Here is a 15818-nt window from a genome sequence, read left to right as displayed (position 1 = left end):
GACCACGATGCAGGAAAGCGCCCGTATGCATTCTCCCCCCACAAAGGCAGCAGCCTGCGATGGAATCCAATGCAATGCCACACCGAAGCGCCATCCAAGAGGGCACAGCCATGCACTCGAGAGGACAACGCGAAATCTATATGTATCGGGAAACGCCTGCGCTTTGCGGATGGGGGTGTTGCGCCTTCGTTCTTCAAACCAGAAAACCAAGACAACGTTGCCATTACGGATGACTTCCTTTCGCACAAACAGGAGCTGCGTTGATTTGCCGTCAAGACGCACCGGGGCCCGGGTACTTTGCCAGCAACTCCTCGATTTTGGGCACCAGTTCCGGGATTCGGAAGGGTTTGGAAACGACATCGTCCTGGAGCCACAAAGTCAGTATAACATACGAAAATACATGCACGCATGCACAAAACAACTCACCATCCCAGCATCAAGCGCAGTCTGCACCTGTTCTGCGCGCGCATTCGCCGTCACAGCAATAATCGGCACATGTCCCGTCAACATGCCTTCTTTCTCCAGCTCGCGGATCTTGCGCGTGCACGTCAGCCCGTCCATGACCGGCATCTCCTGGTCCATGAGCACGACACCCAACTCGAGCTTCGCGCCGGGCGTGGCGGTCGCCGGATCCGCCCAGTACGTCGACTGGCGCAGTTTGTCGAGCGCCTCGCCGCCATGGTTGGCGACGTGCACTTCAGTGCCAATGTTTTTGAGCTGCTTTTGCAGCACGCGCTGGTTGACGAGGTTGTCTTCTACGATGAGCACGCGTTTGGGAGCGAGCTTGGTAAAGGATGGGCTGGTGTTTGTGGTTGGGGAGTTGGCTTGCAGGGCCCCGGTTTCGTCAAGGCTCTGGCTTCGCTTCTTCGATGCGACCTTGGGGCTCTTCTTTCGCATGACTGCAGGAGAGGGCTGCTGCTTGACGCCCGTCGCGCCGTCCGTGTCCGCGGGCGCAGAGCTGCGTCTTGCAACAACGTAGAAGGCGAATGTACTCCCCTGCCCAGCCTCGGACTCCACGCCAATCTCACCGCCTTGGAGCTCGGTGAGTTCTCTGCTGATGAAAAGGCCGAGACCGGAGCCACCGTACTGCACGTGCGTCCTGGGACTGGCTTGCGAGAAGCGCAGGAAGAGCATCTTCTTCTCCTCGGGGTTCAGGCCTCGCCCGGTATCCTGGACGGAAAAGTGGATATACAGCTTCTCTCCCTCGCCCCAGTCCTTGTCTGTGAGGTCCTTTTGCTTCCGCCGAGATTGAAAATACTTCACAGGTGCATTAGGAGCCTCGCTCGGCCGCTGTCTGGACGCCGAAATGGTCACGCTGATGACCCTCTTCTCCTCTGTGCCGGTGAATTTGATGGCGTTCGTGGTGAGGTTGATAAGCACCTGCAGCACGCGACTGGGATCGAAGCGCACCCAGTCCAGCTCGAGGTCTCGATACGTCTGGTCGACGAGGAACTGCAACTGGATATCGGCAGCTTGCAGCTCGCCCTCGTGCATTTTCAACGCGCGCTGGACGACCGTCAAAGGCTGTGCGTCGACAGGAGTGACGAGGAGCAGCTGAGAATCCAGCTTGCTGAGGGTGAGAATGTCGTCCACGATCCTCTTTTGATGCTGGGAGCACAGGCTGATGATTTGCGCGGCGTCCAGACAACTCAACAGCAGCTCGTCCGAAATCTCGCGCTCCTCACCCTGCTTGAAGCGCGTCAGACTGCTTGAAATCTCATCCGAGCACTGCAAAATGGCGGAAAGCGGGTTGCGCATTTCGTGCGAAGTAATGTCGATGAAGTTCTCCTGCTGTCGCTTCAGCTCCACCGCCTCCTCCATCTTGCGCGTCTGGATGCCTTCGGCCCACTTCTGCTGCGAAATGTTCGTAATCGAGGCAAACACGCTCTTCAGTCGCCCGTCCTGGTATCGCTCTGGGTAGCCCGAAAACAGCGCCCATGTGTCGCCACGATTGCCGTTCCGGTCTTCCCACTGCGCCTTGAAGCGGAATTCCGAGCTGACTGCTTCTGTTCGAAGCGTCAGGTCCTCCCACAGTCGCTCTACCAATGGCCGGTCGTCTGGCCTGACGGATTCCATCCACGCCTCTGCCATGGACACACCCCTCGGGACGCGAGAGATTTCGTACCACGTGTCGTTGGCCCATGACAGCTTGCCATCCGAACCGGCAATCATCATGCCGACTGGCGCGAATTCCGCCATGCGGGTGAACTTTGTTTCACTGTCTATCGCTTCCTGAGTGCGTTGAGCAAGCTTCTCCGACAATTCGATGCGGTCCAGCGCGGCAAGCTTAGCCGCTCGTTGGCCTCGACGGATCTCCTCTTCGAAAAGCACCACGGATGCCAGTGACGTCGCCAACTGGCGAGACAAGAGCTGGACAAACAGCGCATAGTCATCATCGTACGGTCGTCGCGAGTTCACACCCAAGATCAAAAAGCCAAGCACGCTCTCGCCCGTCGTCGGGTGAATGGGGCACACCACCACAGATCTTACAGGGTCGGGGAAGCCTCGTAGATCCAAATCTTGCACCAGCGTCGCGGGGAGATCTTTGCTTCCCACTTCTAGCACAGCGTGTCGATCGGTCTTCATGACCTCTTTGAACACCGGTCCATATCCTTCGGTGCCAGTTTTGAGATCGATCTGCAACGGCGCTGCCGGATGCCCGTCAGGAACACCCAACTTGCCTTCAAGCCAACATTGCCGAGTATTCATAGCCGAGTTGGAATGGATGCTGCTGCTGTCGCTGTCGTTCTCGTCGGCAACGCTGTACAGCAGCAGAAAGGGGGAGTCGTATTCATTAAAGGTAAAGGATTCCAGAACCTGCGACCAAAAAGCCTTCACATCCCTCGCCGACGCCGTGCGCTCTCCAACTTCGCGCAGCGTCAACATGCGGCGCTCGGCGATCTTCCGTCGCGTCTTTTCGAACGCAGGATTGTACAGGCCCATGACGGAGCCGTCCCTACCGACCATGGGGATGATGCTCCAGCTGAAGTACGTTTCTTCGAGGTACATATTCCGCCGTACGAATAGGCAGTCATCGTCCTTCATCGTCGCTTCGCCGGTGATTCTCGCAGAGGCAAACACATCCTTGACTTCGTCCCAGATCTCCGACCAGGCCTCGCTGTAGCTCTGCCCCATGAGTTTGGGGTGCTTCTGCCCGGCAAGCATGACGTATGCCTCGTTGTAGATGGCGATCAGGTCGTCGCCCCAGTACATGGCTGCGGGATGCGGCGACGCCATGATCAGGTTGCACATCTGGCGTAGGTCGGGGCTCCACAATTCAATGGGACCGAGAGATGTCGAAGCCCAGTCAATGCTGCGTGCAAACTGAATGTGCTGTGGCATGGAAGAGGAAACGGGGAGACGCGTCCAATCAAAGGACGGAGCGTTGGGAGATGAAGGAGATGTGAGACTCATGCTGGTGTCCTTTCTGGTCGGGGACATGGTCATTCGTGGCGCCGGTACCACGACACTGTCTCCGGATGTTCGATGACTGCCGTTGGTCGGTCGCACGGGGCTCGGCTCTGGTAGACTCTGCCCGTACGGAGACACGCTGGGCTCCAACATTTTCGTGTTTGGTGAGGCAGGGGTTCTACCACTGCTTGACGCTGTAGGTGCCTCTACACTCTCTACTAGCTCGGGCAATGGGCTGGGTTGTTCGTCTGACGGTTGCAGCGGCGCCGAGTCTCCGAAATAGTCACTGGGTTCTCGCAAGGAGTACATCATTGAAGGTCTGGCCCCTCCGCTGGGGGGTTCGGAGGATAGCGAGGGAGGGAGACTCTGTCGGAAAGTGAGTCCTGCGGGGGATTCCTGTTGGGAAGGCAGGAATGCGCCGCTGATGATACGAAGGCGCTTCCTCAGCGTGGAGCAGCTCCACGACATGCTGGCGAAGAGGAAAGAGGGCAGACAGACATCAAGACTCTCGCCATTGACCGCGGCGCTCAGGAGCCATGCCTTGAACTGCAGGTAGGTCGCCGGCCCAGGTGACGCGTCCTCGGGCGATACACCGGATACCAAGGCCTCCAAGCCGGCGTAGGATCGAAGGGAGGAATTTGCAAAGGCGAGTTGCAGCGGACCGGCACCGTAGTTTTCTCTTACGCCGAGATCGACGATGAATGTAGGCCTCTCGTCTTGTTCGAGCAACTCCACGACGCCAATGGAATGCAACATACTGCTGAGGTCTTTGGGAGTGCTCGCCAGCTCAGGGCTATGACTCCTAGTCGGCCGATCTGATTGCGAGCGAAGGGCCGCGTGATGAGGGAATGTGCCAGAACCCGGGAATACTGACGGCGTGGCCACCACGCCTCGGGCCAAGCTGACCGTCTTGACGTGCGTGTCTTCGACACGCGCCTTGGAAAGCATCCTTGCGGCCGCCTCGGAACTGGAGAACCGAGGCGGCAAGGAGGGTCGGGGTTGGGGACTGTTGCTGAAGAAGAGGGGCGAAGGGGGTTGTAAGTCGACGTGCAGTGCCGAAAGGCGAGGGGAGAAACTGTCGAGGATATGTTTGTTGCGCGGACCAAGATTGAGCTTGAGCCGTTTTGCAGACGGTTCGGACGTCGGGCCAGGATCGGCGTGGGGAGGGGCAGGTCGTTTCCTGTCCTCGCTCCGGGGGGAATGGTGTGGTGGGGGTGTTTGTAGTGGTGGCTGCAGGGTCGCGCTCACGCTGCGGCCTTTCAGCACGGGGCGGGGCGGCGTGTTGCTGCAGGCGGTGTCCTCGCTCCGATCAACCGCGCCAAAAGAAGTCCATATGGACTCGCGGCGGGGAGGGGATGTATTGTTTGTCGATTCCTGCTCATGCGGCGCGGAAGTGTAGGCGAGGGAATGGTTGCGCGGCGGCGTGATGTGATGACGGAAGGGCGGCGGCGCGGCAGCAGGGGAGTGCAGACGCGTACGCTCGACGCCCTCGGGCGTGCTCTGCCTCCTGCGCAAGAAGGGAGGACGGGTGGGCGAGGTGGCGGGCGGAGGGGCGTCGGCGGGACGTTTGGAGAAAGAGTCGCGCGGAGTGAAGATGCTGGGCTTCGCGGAGGGTTTCATCGGCGGCGGTAGACTTGCCGCGCCGGTGGGGGCATTGAGTTGCTGAGGCGGCAGGGCAGGCGGGCTCCTTGGGGCTGTCTTCTCATCGCAGACCCGTCTCGTCCGGGATACCCAATGGGTCTGTAGGGATGGAGGGGACAAGGAGAGGTGCACGAGGGATCCGCAGGCGCAAAGCGGCCAGCGTGGAGGGTGTGGATTGCAGCATCCGACTCCCGCTTACGCTATTCGTCCTCCCCGCGCTTGCAAAACGCTTTCGGCTGCATCGTCGCCGATCCCTCGGCTTTCCTTCCATGCCACATTGACAGAGATACCCGTTATGTGTACACCGATTCGTCTGCAGAACGGTCGACTCGAGTGAAGAGTGGAAACGACAATGTCATTCTTCCATTTCTTGCGGCCCGCTATTTGAAACGCCTCAATGAGTTGCACAGGAAAGATGAACGAGCAGGATGTCTGGAAACGGTATGCAGCCTTGTCCACTATTGGCAAACGCAACACCATGGAGTGTGCTCCATACCCAAGGAGGTTCGCCTCAACACGCGTGAAGGGTATCTCAAATCCATAATCCCATGATCACGTCAAAAGCAACGCCCCAGCTCTTGCGCAAAGGCACTGCTTCTGCCAAGAAAAATCAAAAGTCATCGCTTCATCGCAGTCGTAGCCTCAATCAATCATCAATCTCAATAATCTCCACCACCTTTCCCTTTCCCTTGCCATTCATCGCCACCTCCTCCGCATCGACACTAGGCGAGCGCACCCCAGTCATCTCATCCGCTTTTGGCTTCCAACTCCCATCCGCTTCCACCACAATCGCTCGAGTATCCAACAAGCCACGGGCTTCGAGTTCCTTCTTCACCTCGACCAGAAACCCATCAACGACCAGGGTGTGCGGCCTGATGTCCCCTCGACACAGCGGGCAACGCCAGCAATCCACCACCGTCGGCCACAGCTGCTTATCCCGCTTGCAGAAGCGAAGGAACGTCTCGAGGTCGAAGCAGTCGCGGTGCGTACACGCTGTGCCTCTCACCGGCGTATCGAAGATGCGAGAGTTGGCGAAGGGCTCGAAGAGCCGGATGGTGAGGGAACTGGAGGTGACGGCGAGTTCGCCGTCGTCTTCGCCACTGAGTTGCAGGGACTTCTGAATCGCGGCTAGTGAGGCCTTCGCTGGGAGGTGTTGCAATTGCGACGTCAGGGACGTGTGGCTGATCAACCCGACGATTTCCACCGCGACAACGTAATCGAACGGGCGGGTGTCCTTGCTAATTCGGTTGACAACGGCCTTGATCCAGTTCTGGCCAGGGCGAATGTAATCCGTCAGGTCGATGGGCAGGTATCGGTTGTGATGCAGCTTGCGTCTCGGCTCGAGGGGCACATTGTTGAACTCGAGAAATAGGTTTTCGGGCCAGTAATTGTCGGCTACGACCCATGTCGACTCGTCTGGGAAGCCGTTAGGTGGGTATGCGGCGCAGCGCAGGCGGTATGTGTTGGAAGCTTCGGTCAGCACACGCTCAGGAGGTTCACCATGCTGCGATGGAGTCGTGATCGGGACTTTGGCAAAGGTTTCCTGGGGAATGTTGAACGAGATGCTCTGGATTGGGTGGTCCTTGTTGAGCTTCGCGGGCGAGAGAGCAAAGCCGTGCACATAGCGGTATAAACGCTCGGCTTCGGAGTCTGCTGCCATGAGTTTCGGGCTACGCAGATGCGCTTGGTGCAAGGCACTACGAACAGGATTGGGGTTCGTAGGCTGCGACTGCGGTGCATCATTTTCGCGGGGAAAGACAAAGGAAGGCGGCAACCGAGATGCCTTTGGCAACGCCGTTGCGCTGTTGAAGACGGCAAACATCTCGCCGGGGATATCGAAAAGCGGCAACGCGCCCTTGTTGGCCACTTTCTTGGACACGCTTGTCCATTGTTGCACCGCGCGTTCATGAGCCGCCCAGCGCGCCCGAAACTGGCTGTACACGCTATACGCCGCCGCTTCCTCCTGCGGGGTCCTTTTGCAGCCTTGGAAAAACAGCGCTTGGTCGATCTTGTGCAGGATCTGGATTTTGTCGACACCCTGCTCGGGATAAAGGAATGATCGGGAGTCCATGACCTGGCGCGCGAGCAGGCGGAAAACGGCAGTCTGCACCACGGGGCTGCTCAGCTGCAATGTGTCGTGGAGATGCTGGACCAACGGCGGTGCTTGCCGCGAGATGCTCTCTTGAGCTAGTTGATGCCACCGCTGTGGGAGAAGACGGAGGAATGCGGCGACCTGGACCACCTTCGGCTCGTAGAGGGTTGCAGCTGGCGATATCTCGATGTGGGCCACAGGCTCGGGGAATTTGCACAGCCATAGCAAGACCGGCGGACTGAGCATCTGGTTCGGACAGAGCAGAGTGTCGAGATATGCGAAACTCTCCGGGTGAAGGTGTTGAGCAGATTTGGGAATGAATTTTGGCGTGATGGTGAGGGCATAAATCTGGCTCAGAACGACGTAGAAAAGGTCGTCCTTCTCGATGGCTTCCTTGAGGAGTGTTAGGCGGCCTTGATCGACGGGATTGAGCTTTATTTGAGATGCTTGATTCCTCTGGAAGGCATGAAAGCGCTCCAGCATGCTCGTCTTCGATAGCGCTTGTGCTGTGGCCATGCTTGTTGGTGGCCCGGAGAGTCGCGGTTGAAGGGGCGTTTGTTCTGCTCCGGGAAGAGCGGGGACATGCGAATACACGGGATGCATGTGATGGGGCCTGTCCGGCGTGGAGGCCGATGGGCGGTCTGATACACCTTGACCTTGAGTCTGGGATGGAAGAGTGATGGTCGTGGGGAAGTAGCGTCTATTATACCCTTCGGGTTTGTTTTTGGAGCCGAGTGGTCGGCCTGGTTTGCGCTTTGTCGGTGGCGGGTCTTGATGGTTGTGGGATGGTTGAGAAGCATCTGCAGACGCGCGAGAAGGTAAGACATGAGGCAGTGGCGCTTGCTGAGGAGCAATCGAATGTGCTTGGGCATCCATACTTTTTCGTGAAGCCTGTCCCTGGGATGCTTGTTGCTCTTCCAGCGGTTGTCGCCCCACCGCGGTGTTAGGTACTCCGGCCACATTGGTTGCTTCCCCTGCTTGCTGCGCTGGAGTTGACGCAACAGCATTAGCCGCAGGTAAATCGGTCTGCTCTCCAGATTTGGTGTTATCATGACTGCGGAAAGAGGCTGCTGCAGTGTCTCGTAAGATTGGCACGGATGCTTCATCCCGTATTGGCGGCACCTCTGATTCTTGGTATGGCGGGAGCGGTGCATCTTCTCGTCGGTTCATCCATCGATTGCCACCGCGTCCCATAAAGAAGTGCAGAGTGGAGTTTGTTTGCGCAATGTCCTTGGCTGTCCGTGGGCGCTGCTCGAGCCTGGGTCGTTTGTTTAGGGATTCCCCAACGCCCGACATGATCGCGTCGCGCGCGTCATGAGAACTAGGATTTCTGTCCGCAATCAGTCGCTCTTGCTGATGGCCAGGTGAGGTGACCTTCAAAACTCAGAGCGAAGTGAGAGAATTGCAAGGGGGATGGTATGCAGAGAGAGCCCCAAGTCGGTGCGGGAGTGGAATCATGTGAAGGTGGGGCGCCGGGTTGGCAGCAGGCTCAAGAGCAGGCAGGCGCGTATCGGAGGAAGGTGCGACCGCGACAATATCCTCGCTCCTACACTACATTATGACATGTAGCATGTAATCTCTGTAGGTATCGATGGAACAACGACGCACTTTGCTTCGCTGCCCACCTGAATGTTTCACCTCGAGTCACAAACTCGCAGTACGACATCAAGACACCTCTGGGCGCGCACGGACGTCGTCGGCGAAAAGGGCATGGAAGGATCCGAGTGGAGCGTCGGCGACAGCTTTCATCTCGGGACTTTCGAGCCTCGCCAACCCGTCCGTTCTTTCGCCGTTGATCAGCCAAATTGCACATTACCTACTTCTGGAAGAGCGTCTAGGCCTCGCGCTGCTTCCATCCTCATCTCCACTCCAAGAGCGCCCTCCTCGCCCGGATTCTGCCGCACTGTACCACGTCAACGCAACCTGCGCGCCGCTCGCTTCCTCCCGCTAACGCGCTTCCACGCCTTCCTTCCGAAAATCCCTACCGACCGCACCTGACGTCTTCCCACATCACCTCAACTTGGCGTCATCGGCGAGCCCGCCCACCTTTACCATCCCATGCGAATCTGCGCGCTGCCACCTCTCGCCACCTGAACCGCGTCCCGGCCTCGCGCATGTCTCCGGCGTTCACGAACATGGCGACCAGAGGTAGCATATCTCAGGCCGCCCCAGTCGGCTCCACTCTGCTCGTCGTCCACAACTTTGTCGCTAGGAGCGGCGATGAACTGAGTCTGGCAAAGGGCGATCGCATAGAGCTCATAGAACGCGATGACGACTTTGGCGATGGTTGGTTCCTGGGCAAGCATCTGGGCAACGGCCGAACTGGACTCTTTCCAGAAGGTGAATACTCCCCCACTCCACTCCACTCTGCTGAACAACCACTGACGCATCCAGTCTACACCACCCTCGCCCCCAAACCTACTCTGTCGAATGCGATCCAGCAGCGCGCCGCGAGTGAAAGTCTGGTGAACAACAGCTCGTTAAGCAGCGCTGCGGCCACCGCCGCCGCGAGTGCCGCCGCTTCTTCGTCGCCGCCCCAGGTTCGACACGCCTCCGCGTCTGCCGCCTCGATGCGGCCCGCAAGCGCCTCCGAGACCGCATCACCGACAGCTGAGCCAACTCTTCGCGCCTCGTTGCCCGCAACATCGGCCGTATTGAGGAATGACGCCATCTCGACCGCATCACCCGTCATGAACGAGACCTTGTCCGTCATCAACGAGCACATGAACGACATGCACACCCCTTCCAGCTATGCGTCAACCAGCAATAAGCGCAATTCTACCGGCCGCGGCTATGTTTTCATCGCGGGTGAAGAGACGGATGAGGAGGAGAGGCAAATGCATACAGAGGCAGAAGTAATGGCATGGAGTCCCGACCGGGTCGCAGAGTACCTAGAAGATCAAGGAGTGGAGAAAGCGCATTGCGATGTCTTCAAAGAGCAGGAAATTACCGGGGAGGTATTGCTGGCAATGGAACAGAGTAGTTTGTTCCTCAGAGAATTCTCGCTGGGCTCCGTCGGCCGGAGACTGAAGACCTGGCACAAGATTAGGGCGTTACAAGACGAGGTCAGAGTGAACAAGCCTCCAGACGCCCCATCAAACACTTCCGAGTACGAAGGCGAAGGTAACGAGGCCGGAGATACTGCGAGAAATCGTGCTTCGACCGTGGGATCGGCTCTTCCGCGTGCTCTAGACACATCACGGCAGAGCACCCTCGCTCCTGGCAGGAGTAACACCTCGCACTTGGTGACAGATACGGGAATGTCACCTACGTCCGGACCAGAGGCTACCTGGACACCGCCTGCGCAAGCGACTCCAGCCGCACAACTGCCACGACGAGGGTCAGATGGACAGACAGCGTTGGACACTGCTCAGAAGTTGGGCAACCGCGAACTCCACCGAAAGCAGCCTTCTCTCGATCAAAATTGGCAACCGGGCCAACCGCAGAGCGATGGACAGTACTTTGGCCATGCCCATTCCCTGAGCTCCGACGCCGCATATCCCGCCCTCCTCGCCATGGAGTCAAGCGTGCCTTCAACGCCGAGCAAGGACGACATGGAAAAGGCATCTTTGTCTTCGGTTGGCCAAGCCCGAACGAATACCACGTCTGGAACCCGAAAGACTTCGGCCGATGTTGCTGGCTCCGAGCTGTCGCGAAGCAGCATTCAATCTGGCGCCGTGGGGAGCCCAGAGCTTCTGCGAGATTCAATGAGCCCAGCTACGAAGGCCCAGGGCACCTTTGGCGCCTTGAGCTCCGTCAGCAGCACGCTTGGCGGCACAAGAGCAGCTACTTCGCCCGCCTTGGGCCGGCAGCCAACAGACGTGAGCCCCCTGGTAACGAAACTGGACCACAATGCCTCCTCCGAAGGCCTCTCGCCATCGTCTGCTGTCGCCGGAACAGATTCGGCTTTACCGCGCTCATCTACCAGTCCTAAGATCCCTTTCTTTTCAAACTACAAGCCTAACTTTACAGGCCTGCGAGGAATCAGCGACACCATCTCGCGAAACGAGAAGCAAGCGCCGTCGCCCGTTCGCGATGCTTCATCCCCAGCAAGAACGGGTTCCAGCACGCCCAGTACTGAAACCAAAAGCCTGGAATATACAAAGCCTGATGGGCAGTCCCGCACTTCCGACCCCGCCGCCAATCTTATTCCACCGACTCCCAATCAGCGACGAATCCGGGTGAAGCCGAAGAAAGCGACGTCTGCGTACACTCGCGGATTGGAGACGAAGAAACCGGCAGAGCAGATGATTGGGGCCGATTACTCGGGATGGATGAAGAAGAAGAGCGGGTCGTTGATGACGACGTGGAAGACGCGGCTTTTCGTCTTGCGAGGCCGACGACTGTCGTATTATTACTCCGAGAACGACACCGAGGAGAAGGGGCTGATCGACATCTCATTCCACCGCGTCCTGCCCGCGCACAACGAAACGCTCACCGGTCTTCACGCCGCTATCACGGGAGTTTCAGGCAGCAGTCCTTCGAGTCCGAAGGAGGGCGCGACGCCGACAGCCGCCGAGCAGGATCTCGCCGAGCATCCAGCGACAGGCGAAGCAGACGACGGCGTGTTCATTTTCAAGCTTGTCCCTCCGAAGTCCGGGCTGTCGAAGGCCGTCAACTTCACCAAGCCGACGGTGCACTACTTCGCGGTGAACTCTCGGCAAGAAGGGCGGCTGTGGATGGCAGCGCTGATGAAGGCGACGATCGACCGTGATGGTGACAGCGTGGTCACGACCACGTACAATCAAAAGACGATCTCGCTGGCCAAGGCGCGAGCTAGGCGCGAGCGCCCGCCCGCGCTGATGGAATCGGACGGCGAGAAAGAGGCGGCGTCGGAGTTGGATGGAGCTGGCGATGATGCTGGCAGCGGGAGGCAGGGGCTGGGCATCGGCGGACTGGGAGAGCATGAGGATGCTGTCGCCGGTGCTGGTGCTGAGTCGACTCTGGCTGACGAGGGCTCTTCGCTTGCGCCCAGTACGACGGAGGTGGGGAGTTTCACCCAGCAGATCAACGAGTCACTGGCTGGGCTGGCCAGGTGATGAATTGGACGTCCCATTGGCTGGGCATACTGGAAAGCAACTGTTTACGAATATGATGATGATAAGGTGGTGGGAATGATGTTCAACTGACTACATAGAGTAGCTACTTGTCTGCCGCGCTGCCGGTGCAAAGTAATGTCTGTTGAGAACTGGAGGAATCCGAGGACTCTTGCGATTTATGTCAATCACTACCTACAATTCTCCAATAAGCATGTCGCCATCCGAAGTCGGCGGTGAGGTGCTTCGGCTCGCGGAGCTGTCCCGCACGACAAGCTTGGGCTAACCGCACCACCACCCATCATCCCCTCCCATCTCCATTGACAAATCAATGCAATCCGAGTGATCCGTCTCTCCCTCATCAACCTCCCCTCGTCGATAATGTGAACATCACCACCGCCAGCATGTCTTCCAAGTTCATCCCACGGCAGCTCCTGCGCCGCCAGCTCTGCCAACCCATCCAACGCCACTCCATCACACTCCTACCGCCAACAACGACGCAAAGCATCATCGTCGCCCGATCGTACGCCACCCCGACCGGCAAAGACGACAAAGAGGGCGGCAATCCCTCCTTCCGAGGCCAAGTCTACCAGAGCACGAATGAGCGCGTGCAGCGCGAGCGGGCGGAGGAGGAGCGGTTTGCGCGGTACCGCGAGGCGCAGAAGTCGCGGAGCTCGGCGGGGATTGTGGTGCCGATAGGTAAGTTGTTACCAGTATATGTGTTATCCCACAGGCCCTCCACTAACACACTCGACAGTCCTCGCTGTCGGCATCTTCGGCGGCTGGATGCTGGGTAGACAACAGCCCGGCGAACCTAGCAATCTCTCCACCGCCCCTCTCGGCCAGACCGTGCCTCCAAAGCACGATACCGCACCTGCCACTCTACAAGCAGCTTGGTCTGATTTCAAAGCCATCGTGGGAGAAGAGAACGTGTCCACACAAGCATCCGATACCAAGGCGCACTCGGGCAGCGAATGGAGCTCCTACACCCCCAAAGAGCACGAGGTATACTTCTGCGTCATCAAACCCGGCAGCACGGAGGATGTGTCGGAGATTATGAAGGTGTGCCATAAGCGGCGCATCCCCGTGACGGCGTATTCGGGTGGCACGTCGTTGGAGGGACACTTTGCTGCGAACCATGGCGGCGTGTGTATTGATTTCAGCCGCATGGACAAGATTCTCGCTATGCATGCCAAGGACATGGATGTCGTGGTCCAGCCGGCTGTGGGTTGGGAACTGCTGAATGAGGAGCTGGGCAAGGAGGGGTTGTTCTTCCCGCCTGACCCTGGTCCTGGAGCTCAGATTGGAGGCATGATTGGTACGGGATGCAGCGGCACGAATGCTTACCGTTACGGTACGATGAAGGACTGGGTTCTAAGCGTGACGGTCGTCATGGCGGACGGCACAATTGTCAAGACGAAGCAACGGCCCCGAAAGAGCAGTGCAGGCTACGACTTGACCCGCACGTTCGTCGGATCCGAAGGCACGCTGGGACTGGTCTGCGAAGCTACATTGAAAGTCACGCCGAAGCCGCAAAACACCAGCGTCGCAGTGTGCACGTTCCCCACCATTCGCAGCGCAGCAGACTGCGTCTTCCGCGTCGTGGGAGCAGGTGTACCCATCGCAGCGGTGGAGATCCTCGACGACGTGCAGATGAAGTGCATCAACGACGTCGGCCGGACGGAGCGCAAATGGGAGGAGGCGCCGACGCTGTTCTTCAAGTTCGCGGGCACGCCGTCGTCCGTCAAAGAGCACATTTCTATCGTGCGCGACCATGCGAAGAAGGCGGGTAACAAGACGTTTGAATTCGCGCGCAACGCGGAGGAGTGCGAGGAGCTGTGGGAGGCGCGCAAGGAGGCGCTGTGGAGCGTGATGGCGCAGCGGAAGGACGACACCGACCATGTGTGGACGACGGACGTCGCGGTGCCCATCAGTCGTTTGCCGGACATTATCGACGAGACCAAGGCGGATATCAGCAAGAGTGGGCTTACGGGGGCGATTGTCGGGCATGTGGGCGACGGCAACTTCCACGCTATCATCTTGTACAACGACAAGGAGCACGACATTGCGGACGCGCTGGTGCATCAGATGGTGAAGCGGGCGATTGAAATGGAGGGCACCGCCACGGGCGAGCATGGAGTCGGCTTGATCAAGAGGGACTACTTGCAGCACGAGATTGGCGAGAATGCCGTGGACCTGATGCGAAAGGTGAGTTTGGGATGGAGACGCCCATGATACTGAAACGCTGCTGACCGACTGCCCACAGATGAAGCAAGCTTTTGATCCTTTGTGCTTGTTGAACTGCGACAAGGTCGTACGTGCGCAGATGCCCAAGCCTGGCGAGGTACAGGAATGGTGATTGTGATAAAGTCGAATGTTGCTTTTAAGAGATGTATATGCCAGTGAAAAGAATCTTGCATTGTTGCCAAATATCAAGGCGAGCGAACAGCTAACTGAGAAATCCCCCAACTTTACCCACACCACAGCAAAGATCAATGTCTGCCTCGCTTGGTCATCGCTCGTGTCTTGCTTCCGGATCCGATGGCGTGCGGTTGAAACGCTCCCTCCGACTATCCGTTGCCCTCTGCTGCGACCCCCGATTCGGTTTCCTCGCCGTGTACACATGCCTGTGGTGAAAGTCAGCCCAAGCCCACGCAACATCCACTCATCGCTCCTCCGACCTACAAATCAAAATACAGGCCCGTCCCCCTCGCATTCGCCCCCCTCAAAGCATCCGCACACATGCCCCTCGCCTGCACCTCGCCAATGTCCAGCCCAGTACTGAGATGATGCAGCCCCAGCGCGGCAAAAGCGTTCGGCGCCATCTTGTACCCCACACTGCATTGGAACCAATCCGAGATGCTCGAGCGCGACGCGTCGCCCGGCGTGCCAGCAAAGGGAATCTGGATTTTGCGGTGCACGATGTCGACGAAGCCCACGGTTTCGAGGAGTGTGTCGATGTTGCGGGGCAGGGACATGGGGTAATTTGATTGTTGGGAGGCGAGGTACACGCCTTCCCACCATTCGCGGACGGCGATGTCGGTTTCTAGGAGCGGAGTGAAGGGTTGCAGGCGCGGCGTCCAGTCTATTTCGATGAGTTCGAGCTGTCCTGTACCGGGGCGCAGATGGCTGTATGCGGTTGCATACAGCTTCGACCAATCTGATACGCTGCCGGCGAGCTGGGCGGCGTGGATGAGGTCCTGCGACGCGGGCTCGACGGGCCACTCGTCGGTGTTGAAGTCGACGGGCGACAAGTTTCGGATGGACTGCGCCGAGTTGCTGACGAGGAAGGGCACGAGATCAATACCGGTTATGCGGGCTTGGGGGTAGCTTTTGGCCATTTCTTCCGTCCAGGTGCCTGTGCCGTACCCGATGTCGAGGATGCGCAGGGGCCGGGCGTGGGTGATGGTCAGGTGGCAGAGGTGCAGGCGGTTTTTGAAGGCGGCGCGGTAGATTAGGGCGTGCATGCAGTCTAGGAGGTCGCCTTGGTCCTGCGCTGGGAGTTAGAGGTGTGCAAGATTTCGCTGGGATATTTGCTCACTTCATCCCATGGGAATGGATAGACTCTGCCTCGCCATGTGAAGTAGCCGCGACAGTAGAGCTGGATGGGACATGGGTGCCCGGACTGTCGCTGAGCC

The 15818-nt window shown here is 58.5% G+C and overlaps 5 protein-coding genes across 5 annotated transcripts; 2 read left to right on the top strand and 3 right to left on the bottom strand.

The window, feature by feature from the left end:
* Nucleotides 1–271: 271 nt before the first annotated feature.
* On the bottom strand, nt 272–4359 carry BDY17DRAFT_250480 (uncharacterized protein; the record flags this gene model as incomplete). The annotated part of the gene is made up of 3 exons (XM_033731065.1): nt 272–364; nt 427–3252; nt 3910–4359. The coding sequence occupies 3 exons, from the start codon at nt 4357–4359 to the stop codon at nt 272–274; spliced, it is 3369 nt and encodes a 1122-aa protein (XP_033589984.1).
* A 1053-nt stretch (nt 4360–5412) lies between these two features.
* On the bottom strand, nt 5413–8927 carry BDY17DRAFT_297397 (uncharacterized protein). The gene is made up of 2 exons (XM_033733592.1): nt 8023–8927; nt 5413–7944 (listed from the first exon to the last, which is right to left on the bottom strand). The coding sequence occupies exons 1-2, from the start codon at nt 8438–8440 to the stop codon at nt 5699–5701; spliced, it is 2664 nt and encodes an 887-aa protein (XP_033589983.1). The 5' UTR covers nt 8441–8927; the 3' UTR covers nt 5413–5698.
* Nucleotides 8928–9279: 352 nt separating this feature from the next.
* Nucleotides 9280–12183, top strand: BDY17DRAFT_324148 (uncharacterized protein; the record flags this gene model as incomplete). The annotated part of the gene is made up of 2 exons (XM_033737139.1): nt 9280–9484; nt 9539–12183. 2 exons carry the CDS (start codon nt 9280–9282, stop codon nt 12181–12183), a joined length of 2850 nt encoding a protein of 949 aa, XP_033589982.1.
* Nucleotides 12184–12494: 311 nt separating this feature from the next.
* Nucleotides 12495–14632, top strand: BDY17DRAFT_297395 (uncharacterized protein). The gene is made up of 3 exons (XM_033733591.1): nt 12495–12879; nt 12938–14388; nt 14447–14632. Exons 1-3 carry the CDS (start codon nt 12585–12587, stop codon nt 14537–14539), a joined length of 1839 nt encoding a protein of 612 aa, XP_033589981.1. The 5' UTR covers nt 12495–12584; the 3' UTR covers nt 14540–14632.
* Nucleotides 14554–15688, bottom strand: BDY17DRAFT_146599 (S-adenosyl-L-methionine-dependent methyltransferase). Its single transcript, XM_033729578.1, has 2 exons — nt 14866–15688; nt 14554–14807 (listed from the first exon to the last, which is right to left on the bottom strand). Exons 1-2 carry the CDS (start codon nt 15645–15647, stop codon nt 14693–14695), a joined length of 897 nt encoding a protein of 298 aa, XP_033589980.1. The 5' UTR covers nt 15648–15688; the 3' UTR covers nt 14554–14692.
* Between the last annotated feature and the right edge of the window lie 130 nt (nt 15689–15818).

The sequence above is a fragment of the Neohortaea acidophila genome (assembly GCF_010093505.1).
Source record: "Neohortaea acidophila strain CBS 113389 unplaced genomic scaffold BDY17scaffold_5, whole genome shotgun sequence".
Classification (NCBI taxonomy): Eukaryota; Fungi; Ascomycota; class Dothideomycetes; order Mycosphaerellales; family Teratosphaeriaceae; genus Neohortaea; species Neohortaea acidophila.
The sequence above is the reverse complement of the archived record's forward strand: the minus strand, read 5'-3'. Positions and strand labels throughout refer to the sequence as shown.

Bases quoted from the DNA above. Each gene is read 5' to 3' on its own strand.
- BDY17DRAFT_297397 (XM_033733592.1), bottom strand. From the start codon at position 8,440: ATGTCGGGCGTTGGGGAATCCCTAAACAAACGACCCAGGCTCGAGCAG. The intron at 7,945-8,022 runs GTATGGATGCCC...GCGCGTCTGCAG, and splicing joins GGGACAGGCTTCACGAAAAA to ATGCTTCTCAACCATCCCAC.
- BDY17DRAFT_297395 (XM_033733591.1), top strand. From the start codon at position 12,585: ATGTCTTCCAAGTTCATCCCACGGCAGCTCCTGCGCCGCCAGCTCTGC. The intron at 12,880-12,937 runs GTAAGTTGTTAC...CACACTCGACAG, and splicing joins GGGGATTGTGGTGCCGATAG to TCCTCGCTGTCGGCATCTTC. The intron at 14,389-14,446 runs GTGAGTTTGGGA...GACTGCCCACAG, and splicing joins CCGTGGACCTGATGCGAAAG to ATGAAGCAAGCTTTTGATCC.
- BDY17DRAFT_146599 (XM_033729578.1), bottom strand. From the start codon at position 15,647: ATGCACGCCCTAATCTACCGCGCCGCCTTCAAAAACCGCCTGCACCTC. The intron at 14,808-14,865 runs GTAGGTCGGAGG...CTTTCACCACAG, and splicing joins ACGGGCCTGTATTTTGATTT to GCATGTGTACACGGCGAGGA.